General features: G+C 38.6%; 1 protein-coding gene across 3 annotated transcripts in view; it reads right to left on the bottom strand.

Annotated features, from left to right (window-relative positions):
* Window positions 1–19,105, bottom strand: part of TNC (tenascin C) — a 200,070-nt gene that overhangs the window by 76,921 nt on the left and 104,044 nt on the right. The window contains exons 11-13 of one of the 3 annotated variants that reach the window (XM_068248108.1): window positions 13,167–13,439; window positions 8,562–8,834; window positions 3,833–4,105 (exon numbers count right to left, since the gene is read on the bottom strand). The exons of 1 other annotated variant lie outside the window; for it this stretch is intronic. In XM_068248108.1, coding sequence (XP_068104209.1) covers window positions 3,833–4,105; window positions 8,562–8,834; window positions 13,167–13,439 — 819 coding nt within the window. The remainder of the gene's footprint in view (window positions 1–3,832; window positions 4,106–8,561; window positions 8,835–13,166; window positions 13,440–19,105) is intronic. One more of the 3 variants, XM_068248109.1, reaches the window with a different exon arrangement.

Raw genomic sequence — 19,105 nt, 5'->3', positions numbered from 1 at the left:
GCAAAATGGCAGGTGAAAAGGGGCAGAAATGATTTCCATATGTTACAGTCCTGTGTGTGTATTGGGTGACCCTGTTTTAGAGGGATTTCAGATGGATGAAAATCAAACTGAAAGTTAATACAACTCCTTTCATGTATCTCCGTGCAATACTACTTCGGCGGTATTGTCAGTTTGGTCACTCTTTTAAGCTGTGCAGAATTTAGCGCAATCTGAGGTTTTGTATTTAAAATACATTTAAAAAAAAATCAAAATACTGTAGAAACAAAGAGTTCAAAAACAACCATTCCTAATATTTAGCTCACAAAGGCAGAGTTCTCTTACTTTTTAGTTGTGTAAAATTTTTGCTAATCACTATACATTTGCCACTATAACTATTTTTCAGACTATAAGACTCTCTGGACTATAAGATGCATCTAGGTTTAGAGGGCAAAAACCAGGAGAAAAAAGTAATAAAATTGGAGCATCTATGATGCAGTGCTGTCTTATGGACCTTCCACCCCCCCCCCCCCCAACTGCCTCTATCTAAGCTACACTGCCCAGCTACAATCCACAATCTACACTATACTATGCATTACACTAACCCCTGATGCCTGCCAGCTACACTACACTTCACTACAAACTAAACTAATCACTTATGCCCACTAGCTTTACCGAAACTACACTACACCTCCAGTGGAAGATCCCACCTGATCCTGCTGCCGCGCTCATCTCCTCTTCCATCTCGGGTCATATTGTCATCCAAGGGTGCCATACATCACACATCACTACCACAGCCACTGTGCTCCTCTTCCCCTCAGTCTCCATATGCAGCCGCTGCACATCCTGGTGCTGTACACACAGCATCCTTACTGGTTATGGCATCCTTCCTCGGCACATCCTGGCTACTGTTGCTCTGTTAGGGCTTTTTCCACTAGCCGCGATCTGCTTGAACAAATGGATTGCCCGCATTTTGCTGATCACTAGTGCAACACATGTGAATTACGGTGCACTTTTTACATTAGCGCGTTTCAATTTTCCCCCAAGAGCAATCGTAGTGCTAAGCGATTATTGCCGCGATCGTGTTTCGCTCCCAATGGTTCATGTTGCAATCACACCAAGAGGAAAAAGAAGCTTTTGCAAGTGCAAACACATTTGCGATTGCAAGTGGAAAAGGATCCTTACTGCGTGACCTGATGCCACACATGTGCTGTACATAAACGTGACCCTGGCACATGTGTGACATCTGGTCACACAGTAATTGGACAGCAGTAACTAGGAAGGATGCCATAAACAGCAAGGACACATGTGTACAGTGGTAGGATGTGTGGTGGCTGCAGACAGAGTCTTAGGGGAAGAGGAGCGTGGCAAATGGGGTCATGATGTGTGAAGGACGCTGATCTTGGATGACCGAAGTGGATGACCCAAGAGGCATTGTGGCAGCAGGATTGGTAAGTGCTTCCCTGCACACTCTGCACTGTACATTAGGAAAATAAGACGCACAAACTTTCCCCCTCAGTTTTGAAGAAGAAAAAGCGCATCTTACATTCTGAACAATACGGTACAGTATACGGTACGCCATTTCTGTATTAGCCAGTGCTTGTACTTTTATGTACCCAAGGTTGTTTTTTTACTCTTTACAGTGCCACAGAAGATGATACACTTAATAATAATACAAGAAAAAGTGATATGGCCAAATAACCATTTTAGATTTTAATGTTATAAAACAACTTTTTATGTTACTTAGTGCTAATATTATTTTCCACAAAGCAGCTAAGGAGGTAAAATTTGGCAGTAATGATTGACAAAATTCTGGAAATGTAGACAGCTGACCTGCAATAAGTTGACTAGCCTATTCACAACAAAAATGAAGTTTTACTTTAACTGTTTGCTCTAGTACTATTGTTGCCAATGGGTGACAGGAGTTATTCCGTTATGCACTTTGCAGTTATGACTTTTATATTCCCCTTCAGTTTCTAGCCACGTTTTCTCCCTAGTGTTGCAGTACGTAGACAGCTGTTTATGTCTACATAATTGAGTGTGCTTACCTCACATTGCATCTAACTGTCTTTTGCCATTTATAGCAAAGACGGTTTCTCTAATATCTGCGGCTTCTCTTGGTGAGAATTTTTTTGGCCTTGCTGTACCATTAATATAAACACATAGCACTTGCTAATATGATTTCACAAACAACACGTTCATTCCTTTATAAGAAGTTCTCACTATAGTCTTCTGTTTAATGTAACTGGGTTGAGGTATGTTAAGGGGGGATATAAACTTAAGTTTTTTTAATTTAAAAGTATGCAATAAGTGTTTCATATTGCGTGACTTGAATCAAATTAATACACTGCCCATTCAAAATGTTCTTCATGCTTATTTTAGAGAATGGAAAAATCTAAGACTCTACGCTACTACTTTTGTGCATATCATCCATACTACTTTACAAGAGATTCTAAACTACCTATCTGCATACTGTTTCCTCTTCATAATGGAAATACCTCAGGCACCACAAATATAATGTGTAGTGTTAAATGGGCTGGACTCTGTGTGAATAGCAACCGAGCAACTTAACCACCTTGGCGGTAATGAAAAAATTAGAATATTGGGCAAAAAGTCCATGTATGTCAGTAATTCAACTTAAAAGGTGAAACTAATATATGAAATAGACTCATTACATGCAAAGCAAGAGGTTTTAAGTCTTTATCTGTTATAATTTTGATGAATATGGCTTGCAGCTTATGAAAACCCCAAAATCAAAATCTCAGACCATTAGAATATTGTGAAATGTTCAATATTCTAGGCTCAAAGTGTCAGACTCTAATCAGATAATTATTCCTAAACACCAGTTTTTAAGTTGAATTACTGAAATAAATGAACTTTAGCACAAAATTCTAATTTTTCGAGTTTCACCTGTAGCTCCAATAGTTAATTTCTCATCTTTCAAGAGATATTAGAAAAAGTAGGTGTGACTCGATAGAAGACAATCATAATGGATATAACTTTTGGGTGTAACCCCTTAAGACTTCTTCATCTTCAGCTGTAGATATGAAAACCTAGACCCCCCGTTTACTTAATTTTGTGTTCTCACTAGGTTTAAATATTTTCCAACTATATTCATGGACCTAATATATCTAGAGAACATTCATTATTGTGCTTGCTTTAATCACATAATCAAATAACCATGAAGATGTTATCACACCAGCAATGGGAAACTCTTCCCACAGCCTAAAACTGTGCCGACGTTCAGTCGAATTCAAGCCATGGACTGTGACTCATTACTCAGAACTCAGTCCTATGCTAAGTAGAGACCTTGACTTCTAAACTGCTTTTGTTCTGCTTTTTTCTGCCATCCATAACTCACTGAGATCACAATAAGTGCCAATAAAAGCAATGTTGTTTGCTTGTGGATAGCAGGAAGGTCAAGGAAAGTGCTCCAAGTCAGAAGTCAAAGGCTCCATTCAGTATAGGGTTGAGGTTTCAGAATACACAGGACAACAAAAGAAATTACAGGCACCATTGCTCTATCTGCAATTTAACAGTCATCATTTGTATGAATCCCGAGAACCCTGTGGGGTTTGCTTAAAGCTCGAGTACTCTCCAGGTTAACTATATTTCAAAAGCCACATTCGCTTAAGATAGTAATCATTTGAGACCTAAATATATGCTTTATTAAACCCTGTAAAATCCAGAGTACCTATACCTTAGGCAAGCAAGGCACTACAAATGGGTATTGTGTTTCAATGCAGTGGTGCCTGACTACATACATAACATTTTCTATAACTAATGTTTTAATAATTATTCATTGTAGTCAATGCCAAAACTTTTTCTGCCCTTTTGTGCTACTAGTTTAAAATACCTGTTGTTGCCTCTCCTTTTACTGCCGGAGAGCGCTGACCACTAGCAACACCATGCAGCTCAATCAGATATTCAGTGCCATCGTTCAGTCCTGCCACAACGGTTGTGCGCTCACTGCCTGGCACCGTTAGTGTAACTGGTTCAAACTGTCGTTTGGCATCTTGCAATTTAATGACAAAGTTGTCAAAACCGTTCTCGTCAGCTGTCCACAGCAGATGGAACCCATTAGGGGTTACCCTGGAAACTTTGAGGTTTCCAATTTCAGGTTTTGATTCTGAAAACAATTCCGTAAAAGAGGGGAAATGAAGGAGTTATTGTTAGTGTTGCTCTGCTACTGTCTTCAGAAAGGATATTGCAGCTAAAAGGCAAAAAGCAGCAAAAGTCAATTTATCGGTTAAAGAAGGAGTAATTTGGAAAAACAGAGCACAACCTAGAGAAGAAAAATACCAAAGTAAATGACAACAATAGCTAGTAAACAAACAACAACAGACAAAGAAGACATAAAAGGGATGGAGGGAGTTGGGAGTTGTGTTGTGACAATAAATTCCGCTGGAAGCTTTTATGCTGTTGCGGTAATTTTTTCCCAATAAAACAAAATAAGATTATCATCTATAGTTACAAGCCCTGGCCTGAATTAGCTATGTATGCCTAGTACTTGATTATAACTAGTTGGAGTAATCAAAATATATACCGTATGTCTTTTTGCAGTGTATTTTTAATATGCACATCTTACCCTTAGTAATGACACTGTTAATACAAAGAAAACAGTGTAAAAAATGTTTCTAGTACATAACTGCATTATCTTACTTAAATAGCCGTTTGTTTGTTTTTTGTTTTTTTTTTCCTTTTTAAAGATATCAATCACCTAAAACTGCCATACCACTGAATTTTCTACTGGTAATGCATTTTTTAAATTTTCCAAAGTGCTGAAATATTAACATAAACACTTAGAGGAAGGCTATTAAAAAACAAACAAACAAACAAAGGAAACTTTGTGCATATCCTGTCGTTGTCCACTACTGGTGTTTTCCAATCAGGTTACAATATTTATGGGAAAATGTTTAATTAGACTGGTGACTTATTTACAAGAATGGCTAATGTTGCATTCACACTGTGTGTGTTGCAGCATATTATAAGGTAAGTTATAAATAATCACACAGCAATGTGCTGCAATGCTCTGACAATGGGCACATTTGCATTTTGCCTCTGTGGTGCATCGAAATCTGTCATAGTCAAGCTGTGTGCTACTTGAAACTGCTCATCTTACACCCGTACTACAAATTAATGGTGAAGAAGTACCACACCTGGCAGCAGAGCCCATTTGTGAAACCTGTTGTGATTTTCCACATGTACATCGCATTGGATTTAGTGTGAACTTAGCCTCAATTTAAACCACCTTCTAGTATGTTATTGGGGAACACAGAGATACATTTGGCTTTACTAAATCAAGACAACTACACCTGTGGACAGCCTCACATATACTCCAAGGATAGATCCAAATACCCATATACCATGGCTTACTAAATAGTTTACATGGATATGAAATCTTTTAAATCAAAGTAGTCTACTAATAAAATTGGTCATGTGACTTGACCTGAAGCAGCCTAGCATTTTACTTCTCCCTGTGCTTAGGCTTTACAGTAGGCCCTTATGACAATGTCTCTGCAAAATTGGCAATTTTGTTTTTAAGAAAAACCTCCCCAAGATAAATATTACATGTAGTTACTTGATAACAAATGAAACAGGAACGGTAGGTTTATTCTTAACCTGAATCCTTAAGTAGCAACACTGTGCCATCTCTGTCTACCTCCTCTGTGTCCTCTGGGATTTCCTGTGTGCCCCTCTGTGTCACCTCTGTTCCCCTGTGCCTCCAGTGTACCCCTGATTCCCTGTGTCTCCAGTGTCTCCCTCTGTTCCTCTGATCTTTTAGTGTCCCCTCTGTGCTACTTCTGCCCCCCCATGCCATCTCCATCTCCCTGTTCCCTCAGTGTCATCTCACTCTGTGCCACATCTACCTCCACTGTGTCCCTTTGTATCACCTTGTGCCTCCTTCTGTCTCCATGTGTGCCTCTTTCTGTCCTTCTGTCTTTTTTCGTTTTTTTGTTTTTTTTTATACTTGTTCCAGTTTTGTGCTCTTCATATCAATGGGTCGCTCGTAAATCGGGGACTACCAGTACTCATATTAATTTTCTTTTTCATGCTTATGCAAATCTCTGTCATGTCAAATCAGGGTCTTCACTAATTTTGCTTAAAGTAAGTTATCAGCTGCAAAGATGCAATTTATATCCCCCAAACTCTCACTCCACTCACTTCTCAAAATCATGCTATTCAACGAGTTAGAGTGATCAGTGGAAAAGGAGATTCCTTCCTTCACAGACCCAGATACAATATTGTGACCTGCTGGGACAACAGATTGCGTGCATTCTATCTTGAAGTCATTGCTTACTATTGCTAACACAGCTGTAGCAGATTGGAACACATTCAACATTTTGGTTTAAAATTACGGTACGTTATAACATTTTTTTTCAGCAGAAAAAAATGTTGTTTTAGGGATCTTCGAAATAAGAATCAAGAAAAAGGAAAGGAAAAGGAAAACATCCATTCCAATAATCGTCATATGCTGCTGAAGTGTTTTTTTTATTTTATAGTGTTACAGTACCTACACTTAAGTAAGATTAAAATGTTTTAAAATTAGGCTCTGATCTATAATGCAGCATAGTTGCATTACCAATTGGACTTTTGTTTGAAGATACTGGCAAATTAGAGGTATGTCAGTACCATTGTTTACATCAAAAAATGACTCATCAATCAGTCATTTTTAGTATTCCATGTGTGCTAGAGTGTGGATAAAAGCTGCACAGTGGGGATAAACTGTGCAAACATGCCAAGGAAGGAAATAATTTAGAAACAGATATTTCAAATGAGGACCAACATATACTGCAACCAGTTTATTAACAAGTAGATGGCAACAGCTATATTGTACGTGCTGAAGGTGACATGATACCAGTATTATATAATGAGGGGGAAAACATTAAAAAATATATTAGTGTATTGATCAGAGGCCTTTAAATACATTTTAAGCACACTTAGGCAAAAGCACACTAGCACTTGAGTCATATTTAACTGTAATGTTGCCCATTAAAGGTACAATTTGCAGCTGATTGATTGTTTCCAATTGTTGCGGTAATCAATCAGAAATAATCGGTTGCGCCCATTCATTCCCGCTAGCCAATTTGATCAGATTGATGGAATCAATCCATCTTCTGGATCAATCCCATCGACCTGAATGTCAATTGATAGTGGGAATTTGCACGTTATTGGGCAGGAATGAACATTTCTGATTGATTACTGTGGCGATCAGAAATGACCAATCAGAATTTTACTGTAAATGGGCACTTTTAGACTACAACAACTACAGATGCTTATGTGTAGCAGAACTCAAAAAGATTGCATGTGATCAAATTGATCAGGTAATAGATTTGTAATGCTCTCATTTGCTGTAATCACTTCCTACTTTTGCCTACAGAAACAGAAGCCACACATGGACATGACCAGCAAAACCTTTGAAATCTACCACCTGATCAAAATGACCATCATCTGCTTCTCTATGAGTTCTCCTACACACAAGAAGCTCATGTGCTGTATCAGCGCCACAGAAAATACTGGCGCTATATAAATCAATAATAATAATAATGGATGGTAACCATAGTTGGAGTGAAATGTAAAAGAAAAAACAAATACATAATATTTACACCAAAATACATATTTTTCTTTTTTGTTTTCATACAATACAATAACTGCATAGGAACGGGTGGTGCTTTTATTCTAAAGAAAAGCATTCCTCTCTGTGTTTTATTTATGTCATTCTGATGGAAACCCTTGCTAACATGATTGACTGTAGGAATGGCCCCTGTACACTTTTATAAATTAACAGGCAGCTGGATTTGTTCAGCTGTCTCCAAATATGAGCAAGTTGCAAGTTTCCATTTTAAAGTTTGTAAGAAGGAAGTCACGGTGGATACACCTGATTGAAGCAAATGTATACATTATCGTAATTTCTGTGCAATATGTTTCACGTTATTTAATTCAATGTGACAAATGTGAGCTACTAAGAAAATACTAATGCAAATGTGAAAGACTGAAGCTGGGCTCACAGTGACATTTTATGCAGATGTTCTGTACATAATCTGAAACTCACAGCATTATTTCTAGTTAGGTAGCCAATGCCTATTGTTGCAACCCGGGGATGGGAGGTAGAGTAGGTAGATGGTAGGTAGGCAGCTAGGTGCCTGCAAAAACTATTATATTTGTTTTATTGTTTTTTTTTGTCCTACTGCTGCTGGTAGAAATGTAAATGGGGAAAGCTAACATTTTACTGATCTATGCATGGAAGATTCAGTCTATCTATCTGTCTATCTATTCAGAGAGAATAATGTAGGCTGTTGTGATGGTATCAGAACTTGTGTTGGTAAAGTGAATGGGCCGAGAATTATTAACTGTATCATAGTCTAAAACAAGCAACTTGAATTAGTTTCAGGGGAAAAAAAAGATTCATTAAACACTGGTAAAATTTTCACTTATCTATAAATGATTCCCCATACACATCAGTAAATAGTGTTGCTTAACACGACAAGGAAGAAACATAAAGACATGAATTTAAAGAGCTGTAAGTAGAAGCTGTAAAGAAATGCTGTATCCAAGGATGACATGAATCTTGGTAAAGTGAATACCTGTGGTAGCAGAAATACTAATAGGTTGAATTCGTTGACCGCGGACAATACCATAGAGGTAGATGATGTAATCAGTGCTGGGTAATAACCCTGAGATAACAGTATTCCTGAGATTGCCAGAGACATTCAATACCACTGGCTCCAATGACTTGTCATCATCAATAATTTCTACAACAAATCCATCAAAAGAATCCTGTGTTGCTGTCCAGGACAAGTCAAAGCTTTCAGGTGTGGTATTGGTGACGGCAAGGTTGTCTATTTCTGCCTTGTTTTCTGTGCAAGGAAAAATGTAATTCAATTAAAGTTTTGCATGACCAACAACACCCACATGGATGCCTTGTCAGCAGACCACAGTCCTTGCCAGAGGAAGAAAGCAGAAGTGGGATGCATGTTTCAGCGATATCGCAGGAAGCCACAATGAAGCTGAGGAAGCCAATGTATCTGCGTATGTAATTTCAGTGGGCATTTTTGACATGCTTGCAGATTCATGCAGTGTAAAGCTGAGAGCATGGATGAGTGAAGATGATGAATAATGAAGCTCCATGTTCTGGTCCTGGTGACCAGCAAAATAAATATTTATGTAACTTTTATAAAACTTGCAATGCACAGGAGAAAAAGCAGTTTAGTTGGTCTAAACTCTAAAGTACCCTTATCAAACTAAACAGCACTAAAAAGAACACTCTCATAAAAACTGGGATCTAAACACCACCGGGACTTTTGCTTTTTTTGTTCTTTTCTACATGAAACTTTCAAACAAAACCTTATGTACAACCTATGTCTATCTCTAGCAGTCTTCCAAGTTTGATCCCTGACAATCGTATTACTGCACTGATACGTTAAAAGGAAATAGTTATGATAGTTTACATTTAGCATGGTTATATCTGTCTGTCCGTCTGTCTATCTATCTTATCTGTCCACTTACTTATTCATACATCCCATTCTTACTTTTCTTAAGGCGCGTATACACGCCAGATTTTTTTAAACTAGCGCTGAGTGGATCAGTCAAAACCAGCCTTATCAGCCTGACGACAGCCTGTACTCATATGCAAACTGTCGTCAGAACGACCACCCCGCGGGCAGGTCTGACGACCCGTAGTTTAAAAAAATCCGGCGTGTATATGTGCCACTGCCTTTATTTTCCAGATTTAACCATATAAAGCATACTCATATACACATATAGGGCTTGATTCACAAAGCCGTGCAAACTGTTTAGCACGGGTGTGCTAAACAGTTAGCACGTGAAGTGCCGTTCGCAGACTTTTGCGCGCGCAAAGTGCCGCGATTCGCGTGATTGCGGACTTTTGCGCGCGCAAAAGTCTGCGATCACGCGAATTGCGGCACTTTGCGTGCGCAAAAGTGGAAGTGAAAAAAGAGAATCGCTCTGCAAAAGCGCTTTAAAAAGCGCTGTGCACAAAATCATAGCATGCAGGTAAGTGCTGGGAAGGAAATAAATCACTCACAAAATTGCGATTTCGATTTTAGATGTGAACAAAGCCTTAAAACTGCAGTGGCCTGAATTATAAAAAAAATAGCCTGGTCACTAGGGGGATGTAAGCCTGTGGTCCTTAATTGGTTAAATAAAGTGTACTATATTTTTAGACCCCTGTCACTAGGGCAAAGAATAGCATAGATCTGTAGTAGAAAAAAACTCTAAACTTAGCTATTTCCAATTGGAGCTTCTTTCATCAGCAACTCTGTTGCTGGGGCAGCACTCTACTGGGTTTAACCCTCCTGGCGGTTAATTTTTTTTGCCACTTAGGCAAAAATCCTTTTTTTTTTAATTTATTTTTTTTGTTTCATGTAAAGCTACCAGAGTGGTAGCTACATGAAACACCACTAGAGGGCACATGTGTCCCTCTAGTGCGATCGTCGCCGGCATCAAAAGCAAACAGGGGAACGCGTATATAACGCGCTCCCCTGTTTGGCTTCTCCTGTCGCCATGGCGACGATCGGAATGACGTCATGGACGTCAGCCGACGTCCTGACGTCAGATGTCTCCGATCCAGCCCATAGCGCTGCCCGGAACTCATTGGTCCGGGCAGCGCAGGGCTCTGGTGGGGGGGGCCCTCTTGTGCCGCTGCGTGCGGGCGATCGCCGCAGAGCGGCGGCGATCGAGCTGTACGCGCGGCTAGCAAAGTGCTAGCTGCGTGTACAGCAGTTTAAAGTGTGCAAATCGCCCCACCAGGGGCTGAGATATCTTCCTGCGCGGCATAGCCCAAGCTCAGCTCGGGCTTACCGCCAGGAAGGTTAAGCTGCTAGTTATTCACCTGAGAATCACCACCAACATTCAGCCACTGAAAGATTTCAATGCAATAAATGGGCAACTTGTGGCTATTCGTTACTACAATATGGATAGCAGTGAAATTACAAAGCATTCGTATCTATGTAACCCAGGTCTCACAAGACACACTAGCCTATCTTTTCTGTTTATTTGCTTTGTTGGCATAAATAAGGAATGACTCATATCAGTTTATTTATATTTAGTTTAAAACAAATGTTTCTGTTTTAATCTACTGTATATTTAAGATAGTTTGTAAATCTGATATGTTTTAGTAGTAGAAATGAATTCTATTTTATGGGTCTAGCAATATTTTCTCTCTAACACATTTTTCCAATGTTCCAACTAACCATATACTTTTTTATTAAGTACTTTACCAACTGAGATGTATTTCTGGGAAACCCATGTAATAAATTCCTTTATGGGATCTCCTGTAGACTTTGGATATATTGTCTAAAATATTGCTTAACAGTTGTAAAATGATTCTAAGAACATTATTTTTTTAAAAGAGTAACTGTCAGGCTGCAGAAGCTAATTTAAACCTCTATTCTCCTGTGTTAAACAGTTTAGAAGGAAGCCCAAAAGCAATTAGTGAAGATAAAAATCTCTTTTACCTTTGATGTGTTCTTATCAGAAAAGCTGTTAGACCTAAGAGGACGCAAGCCGCATACTATACTGCAAAGCATTCTGGGGCCCTCCCCTCGGCTGCTAATGAGACGTTTCAGCAGCTTGTAACTCAGTCCAGCACGTAGCACTGATAAATCTCCGGGGCAGAGTACTCTGCAGGAGTCAGCTATTGTTCCTAGCCACATGGCTCATTAATATTCACTGCACACTGTGTTATTTAGTACCAGCTTATCTGTGATCAGGAAGCAGGCAGGACATGACGACACATTTGACAGAAAAACATGGAGCCTGCCATGAGCTGTCAGGAGCATCTATCTCTGCATATACTACATACAAATTCTGTGAAATCCAAACGTGGACAGTGAAATGCATATGTAATGTAAGTACAGCCAATCTTTAGCTACTGATATATGTGTTTATTTTCTCTGAGACCTTATACCTAACAGCTCCTCTTTAAGACTAGTTTAGTTAAAGTGGTATACTTAGGAGATGGAGAAATACTCACATACTTCTGCCTTATTTGCACAGACTGATTTCATGGTAATGGCAAAAGTGGGTCAGATTCTAAGGAAAAATTATACTAGGTATCTTTCCAGTTTTTGGTAGTTTACAGTTTGATCTCTATTTCAGAAATCTAACAAGTAAAGAACCTCATACAGTTCCTTGAGACATGGGTGGGCATGGTTATAAAAGTTATAACACACTAAGGTTTGTAGAGCTTTTTTTTGTTGGGAGTATTTGATAATTTTTTTTTTTAATTTCTGATTACATTAAAACAGTTGTCAGTATTAATCCAGTTGGAGAAGGAAGGTCAGTTTGTTCAAATTCATTAGACAACACACTTTTTTTTTTTGCATACTCCACTTACATTAAGGCAGTTAGGAGAAATAAAAAATCCTATTTTCATGGAAATTAACCCAGAGAAAAAAATGTGGTTTTCATGGATAAAACAATTACACAGATTTTCCCTACTGTTCTCTGGCCATGAGGGTGATCATTTTGATAGCTATTTATAAACATGGGAAAAAGAAAACTAAACTATAATAAATTATATAACATTATATGGGACAATGGGACGGGGAAGTGCGCGGTAGTGAGTCATGGAATGCGTCCCATTGGACGCGTGCGAGAGTGTGATACGCATAGAAGCGGCAGACATCTGGGTAATTAACCCCCTGCCTCCCATGCACACACATGAGGCAATTAAACCTCATTAGAATCACAAATTTGAGATGCTACCTACTCGGAACTACTTGTGAGCACATCCCTGCTTACCAGAAGACAAAGTTCCACCTCAACAGATCTGTAAAGCATTGGAAAAGCTTATTGTCACTTCAAAAGTGTGATACACTGGCACTTTTATGGCAATCAGTTGATTAACATGTTTGTAACGGATTCCTGTATGAGCTAAATAATATACTATCTCCTTTTTTGTGTTTTGTGCATTATTAAAAGGAAAGTGATGCAGCAAAGAATGACTTTAAGCAGCTAGCCAGGTCTAGAATGTAAGCCGTGAAAAGCCCTTTTAGTGATATGCTATTTATTCCTCAGTTCAACACAGTGAACTGAACCAGCAGATGTGGCACAAAAAACTTGCAAAATAGAAAAGCTAGTGCAGATGCAACCTGTATGCTAAAGCGTGGGCGATTGATGGAGCGGTGACTGCAAGACAGCTGCAAAGCATTCCATTCCTTTGGTACCTGTAACAGCTTCTCCAAAGAGAGGCCTTGTGTCAGATCCCTGAATCACACCGTGTAATGTGATGTTATATTTTGTGGCCGGCTTGAGGTCCGGCACTTCCAAAGTGCGAAGTTCTCCAGGAACCACAATGGTTTGTGGCTCTTCTTCATCCTTTAAGTCCTGAATCTTAATCACAAATTTCTCATAGTTGTTTTCTGGAGCTATCCATGTGAGTCTGAAGGAATCCCAGTTCACTTGGGACACCACCAAGTCGCCCAGCTCACGTACCACTTCTGAATATGAAAATACGTTGTTAGTCACAGTACTCTACACAAAAGTTAATACATTTAACAGAAAACCAGAATTACATTTATCCCTTAGTCAAGATGGGGGACAAGTAAAAGCTAAGGAAAAAAGTAGATTAGCTTAATTAACTGACACATGACATTTCAAAACGTTAAGTGAAGTCAGTATAATGCAAACCTGAAAAGGGATTAAAAGATCAGTAAGTTATTAATTTTAAACAGCAGCTGCAAAAGAGACATGATATGTAATATGATCAAAGCCACAGTTCATCAACTCATCAGACTGAGTTAAAAGTTTCATGGTTCATTGAAGTTTCAAGATGAGGACCATTCAGTCCAGTAAGTATACAGTTACAGCTGCAGTGCTCCATATTTCTAGCTTCTGCTTTACGTTATTATCAGGTGTTTTACAATAAATCAAATCCTAAAAGGGGCATAGTTAGATCGGAACAGTACAGAAAGACTTGAAAGCTTGAAAGTGGCATTTCCAACATCCCTTCCCAGCCATTGTGCTAATGCTAGCTATGAGTTTCTGTATCTCCCTGGACATCATATATTTACCAAAGATACTTGGTTTCTGATACTCAATAGATGAAGTTTGGTGTGCCAGCTAAGTCCTATTAGTATTAGAGTTATAGCTCTAGCACTCCTCACTAAATAACCTAAAAACACACTTCCTCTAGGTACAAATATTGTATACTACCTCAGCCCCTCCCCCCACGTTACTTTAGATTGTAAGCTTGAACGGGTAAGGCGTTCTCACCTGTTTGTATCTTGGAATGTGTTTTACATTTTATTAATCATGTTACTTTTGACATTGTAATTACCAATTATGTATTTTTTATCAGTTCTGTATTTCATATATTGGTGTACACCATTCTCTGTGTTGTTTTGTACCCCATGTTTGTTTCTTACTGTGTGCACCGCCGCAGAATATGTTGAAGCTTTATAAATCAATAGTTATAATGATACTACTACTACCACCACTACTACTACTACTACTACTACTACTACTACTACTACTACTACTACTACTACTACTACTACTACTACTACTACTACTACTACTACTACTACTACTACTACTACTACTACTACTACTACTAATAATAATAATAATAATAATAATAATAATAATAATAATAATAGTAATAATAATAATAATAGTAATAATAGCTTTGCTTTATCTGAATTTGGAACAAAGGGTTCAGGATAAGTCTAAGTGCACACTACGCAAATAAAAGATCAGAGGCCATTTCTTTCAAATTGAGTATCTCAGTGCCCAAATCTACCTCTAAAAATCATAGTCCTATCTCTCTAAAGACCTTTAAATGAAATAATTCCATTTATGTTGTGATTGTTATTTTTAAGTTACCCAGAAGACATTTTCCTTAGATGCAGCAGGTATTTGTATATTTCAAATTGTCTGTGCCATGAAATACCTTAGAGGTTGTGTTGGTAACTAGAGGGAACAACATAGCTACACCAAAGGCAACATTTTCTAATGTTGTCGCCACTAAACCACTGCATCCACTAAAATAACTGATAAAAAAATAAAAAATCTGTTGTGAAGCATAAAAATAAAGATTTGTAGAGCTCAAAGATAAACAAATATGAGTTCGAATTCACACTGGGTTTGTTATTATTCCGTTTTCTGTTTCTATGCCTTGGAAAAAGGAAGAATGATATTAACTTATGAATAAATAAACCTAGAACTTTCTGAAGTAATTTTGCTACATCGTGAATACCAGCATTGTATTAAAACTGCTCAAGTGTGATTCCCATGCCAGAAGAAAATTTAAGCTGGTCTTCCCTAAAACAAAGGCTTGCTTCAGACTAAAACTTGTGAAGATTATTCTTAAATCTTAATCACTTTTTTCCACTTTACTGCACTGTTCCACAGATTCTCCTAGGACTGAGACCCCCAGGGCATGTTCCTGGAACTCAGACAGATGGATGATCAGCTCTATTTGACTTGGATACTTAGTATTTGTCTCACACAATGAATGCATCAAAACCAGATGAAAGCGATGAAACCACTAAAACTCATTTTCACTCATAGGACTTTCATGTGTTCAACCACTGGGAAAGCTTGCTGTAATTGTGGTATATATCAGCTAATATTGCTGCTGATAATATTGATTTCACAGTACTATTTAAAGGATCCTGCAGTGAATCCACTGCTATATCCTGAAAGAAAATTGTTTACTAAAGGCACTGTTGTCTCATACTCTGTTTAAGTCTGAAAAAGATCTTACTATATTGAAAATGTACTCTCTGAACCGTTTAACATTAGCTATTGAATGGTATGCTCTTCATTGAAAACTTTCTGCCTTAACATGGTACAATACTGAACGACTGTTTCTTAAAGCGGAATATAACCCTGCATTTCAACTTTGCTCTAAAATATTATTTACAGCATATTATATGCAAAAAGCATATTTTTTTTTACTAGACCAGCATTGGAAGGGTTAAACACAGAGGTTTAAAGTTCTGTGGAGAGATATGCAGAAGTTCAGATAGATACATTCTATTTAGTTACATGTATCTATTGATAAATGTTACACACTCTTTGGCTGTCCTCCAAGCTCCTTCTCAGTGAGAGAGATGAGTCACATTCAACACTTAGATACATTTATGTAAACAAAATGTATCTATTTCAGCTTCGGATGCGTCTGCAGAAATCTCCAGGAACTTTAAAGCCCTGTGTAACCCTTCCAATGCTGGTCTAAAAAAAATGCTGGTTGCATGTAATATACTGTAAATAATGTTTTAGAGCAAAGTTGAAATGCAGGGTTATATTCCGCTTTAACCTATAAATGTTTTTGGCTTCCTACCCAGCCATTTAAAAATTGTGTTGAAATTTTACAATGGAATGGTCAAATAAGCATCTTTGCCCAGCCTCACATCTGCGCCAACTACCTTCTCAATTCTCAACTCCTCTTTCCTCCACTACTGTTGAGTTATGCTGTCTGCTCTCCTGTGTGTAGTCCTCTGATCTTCTCAGGTATAATCTGGACACAGATAGCAGACAAAATGACTCATCATAAGGGAGAAAGTGATGAGGGTGTTAGGGAAGGATTACCCTTAAAACCACTATTGCCTTTTTGCTTGCATATTTTCCAATACAAACAAGCTGCATTATTTTGCAATAAACCTTGTGCATCTGTGGCTGCCAAGAAAGAAAAATGTACAGGTACTTCGCAACTTACAAATGCCCGACTTACGAACGACCGCTGATACGAATGGCACGGATTCTCAGGGGGGCACAGAGGAGGTACAGGGGACAGAGATAGCACAGTGTTCAGGTTAAGAATGAACAGATTTTGGTTAAGAACTAACCTACATTCCATATCTCGTTTGTTAAATGGGTACTAAAAATGCAAACCTACAAGTGAAAAAAACAGACAACTCCAAGTTTTGCCTCCAGTGAATAGAAAATAACATTGGGGAGAGTGAGTCCATTGATTCACATGGGCTTTTGGTTCTAATATGTTTTCCAATTGCATGAAAATGCACACAAATATCTAAGTATGTAGTTGTATCCTTGCCTTAGTAGACAGACTAGACGGGTCTGCAGTTCCAACTATTATATGGCCGAATTTCAACACAGATTTTAGCAGTCTGGATTAGGAAGAGGAAAACTTTTACATGGTAAGAAACAGTAACAGTACTTTTAGTAAACACTTCACTTTCAGAATGTAGTATTGGATGAATATACTTGGATCCACTACCTTGTCTGTTTCTGAGGTTTATCTACACTGCTGGAAAACAAATTAAGATTGATACATTGTATTTGTGACAATAGATATGTTATGCAACTGAAGGCACCTAAATCCTATTTTTTTGGGTGTGTTAGTATATTTTCCACATATTTGTACACTTTCTGGATAGCTTAGCATTAATCACTAAATAAACATTTGCATTTCTGCACATTGTGTATCCTGTGGTGGTGTAAAAATTGAAGTATGGGGTGGTGCAGCCCTATTCAATAAGACTTTTTTTTAATACAGTACTTCGTACTGCAATAGTGTAAATGTGTGCTAGATATTTAGCACCCAAGGCATCTCAATAGCATATAGAAAAAGCATGCCAATAATGTGGCTCAGTTTTAAAAATAATTTCAATGTTACCTATTCTTTTTACATTTAACTCATTAGTAGCTGCAAACAAAAATGTTTAGTTTGAAATCTGCTTGAGCAGTGTGAGCCTCTGTCGGCATATCTAGATACTAGGCAGCCAAGCAAGTGCATGGCAGTAAGCAGTTATACTTACCTGTTCTGGATGACTTCTTCTCTTCCTCCACCAACGCCTCTGAATTTCTGTAAGGTCTTCTGGGTCCTGATCACATCCAATTGCATGATATGACATGTGATTGGGATTAAGGAGGCCATGTCAGCATTACAGCACCAACTGGTGGTGGAAGAGGGGTGATGAAAGAGGTGGAGAGCCTCTTCCATCACCCCTCTTCTACCACTGGGTGGCACTGTAATGCTGACATGCTCTCTTGGATCCTGAAATTGGAACCCAGAAGACATGTCGGGAGTACATTGTCACTGTGGTGAAGGAAGAAGAAGCTGATCCAGCCATCCAGACAGGTATGTACGAGAGCTCCCTGCCACCACATATCCTGCAGAGCCTGTTAGGCTGGGAAAGGCACACTTCCCCAGCGGCAGGAAAAAATAGCCTCTGCAGCCAAATAAAGTTTTACTGTGTGCTGCCAATGGGTTAAAAGGTTAGCAGAGACTTTTTACTTTACTTCCCAGACCTGCCAACCACAGAAATTTCAGGCAGATAAGGACTGATGTAATTATTTTATTGCACACCTTAGCAGAAAGCAAACAAAAACTTTCATCATCAAGGGGGCGGGTATATAGGACGATGTGCTTTAAATAGTTTAGAGAAGTCACAGATGCTATCTTAACACCTTAACCTGGATAAATTTTGGGCAGCTAGAAGAGGGCATACATTTGAAAAAGGCACCCTTTTAAAAGGGCACAGGTCTAACGGTAGTAGAATATTGGTAGTTTTACCATTATTCTACAACATTCATATAGTAAAATATTGTTAATATTTACCAATATTTTACTATGACATCTCCCGAATCTCACACACAGAACACTTCTGGTGGTGCCCTAACCCCACCAGTGGTGCCTAACCCTTAAGCCATCCCTGGTGGTGCCTAACCCTTAACCCCCCTCCCAGTGGTTCTTTACCCTTAACACCCCCTCTGGTGGTGCCTAAACCTTAACCTGGTGGGCAACTAATCTTAAACCCCCCACCACAAATAACCTTAACCCTCACCTAAGCTTAATACCGACATCTTGTTTACAAAAGTCACCCAAATTGCAGCTACAAATAGCGGTGACAAATAGCAGCTAAAACTTTCAGTGATAAATAGTGGTGCTTGATGTAAACTAAATTCTCTGCTTTTAAGTTCACTGAACCATTGGTGTCTTTGAAGTTAGAGCAAGGGCTGCAAGCCAGTGGGCATTCTGTTGGATGAGGAGGTGGTGTTTTGTATAAATGTATTTGTAATTACATTTATCCTTTAAGCCAGTCATGCTATAAATGTTGGCCCTGGTAGACAGCATAAGATAAATGTGGAGACCATGAATGCAACAGAAATTATATTCAGAGTGGCATCCAAGGAT

This window comes from Hyperolius riggenbachi, chromosome 8 (assembly GCF_040937935.1).
Source record: "Hyperolius riggenbachi isolate aHypRig1 chromosome 8, aHypRig1.pri, whole genome shotgun sequence".
NCBI lineage: Eukaryota > Metazoa > Chordata > Amphibia > Anura > Hyperoliidae > Hyperolius > Hyperolius riggenbachi.
The sequence above is the reverse complement of the archived record's forward strand: the minus strand, read 5'-3'. Positions and strand labels throughout refer to the sequence as shown.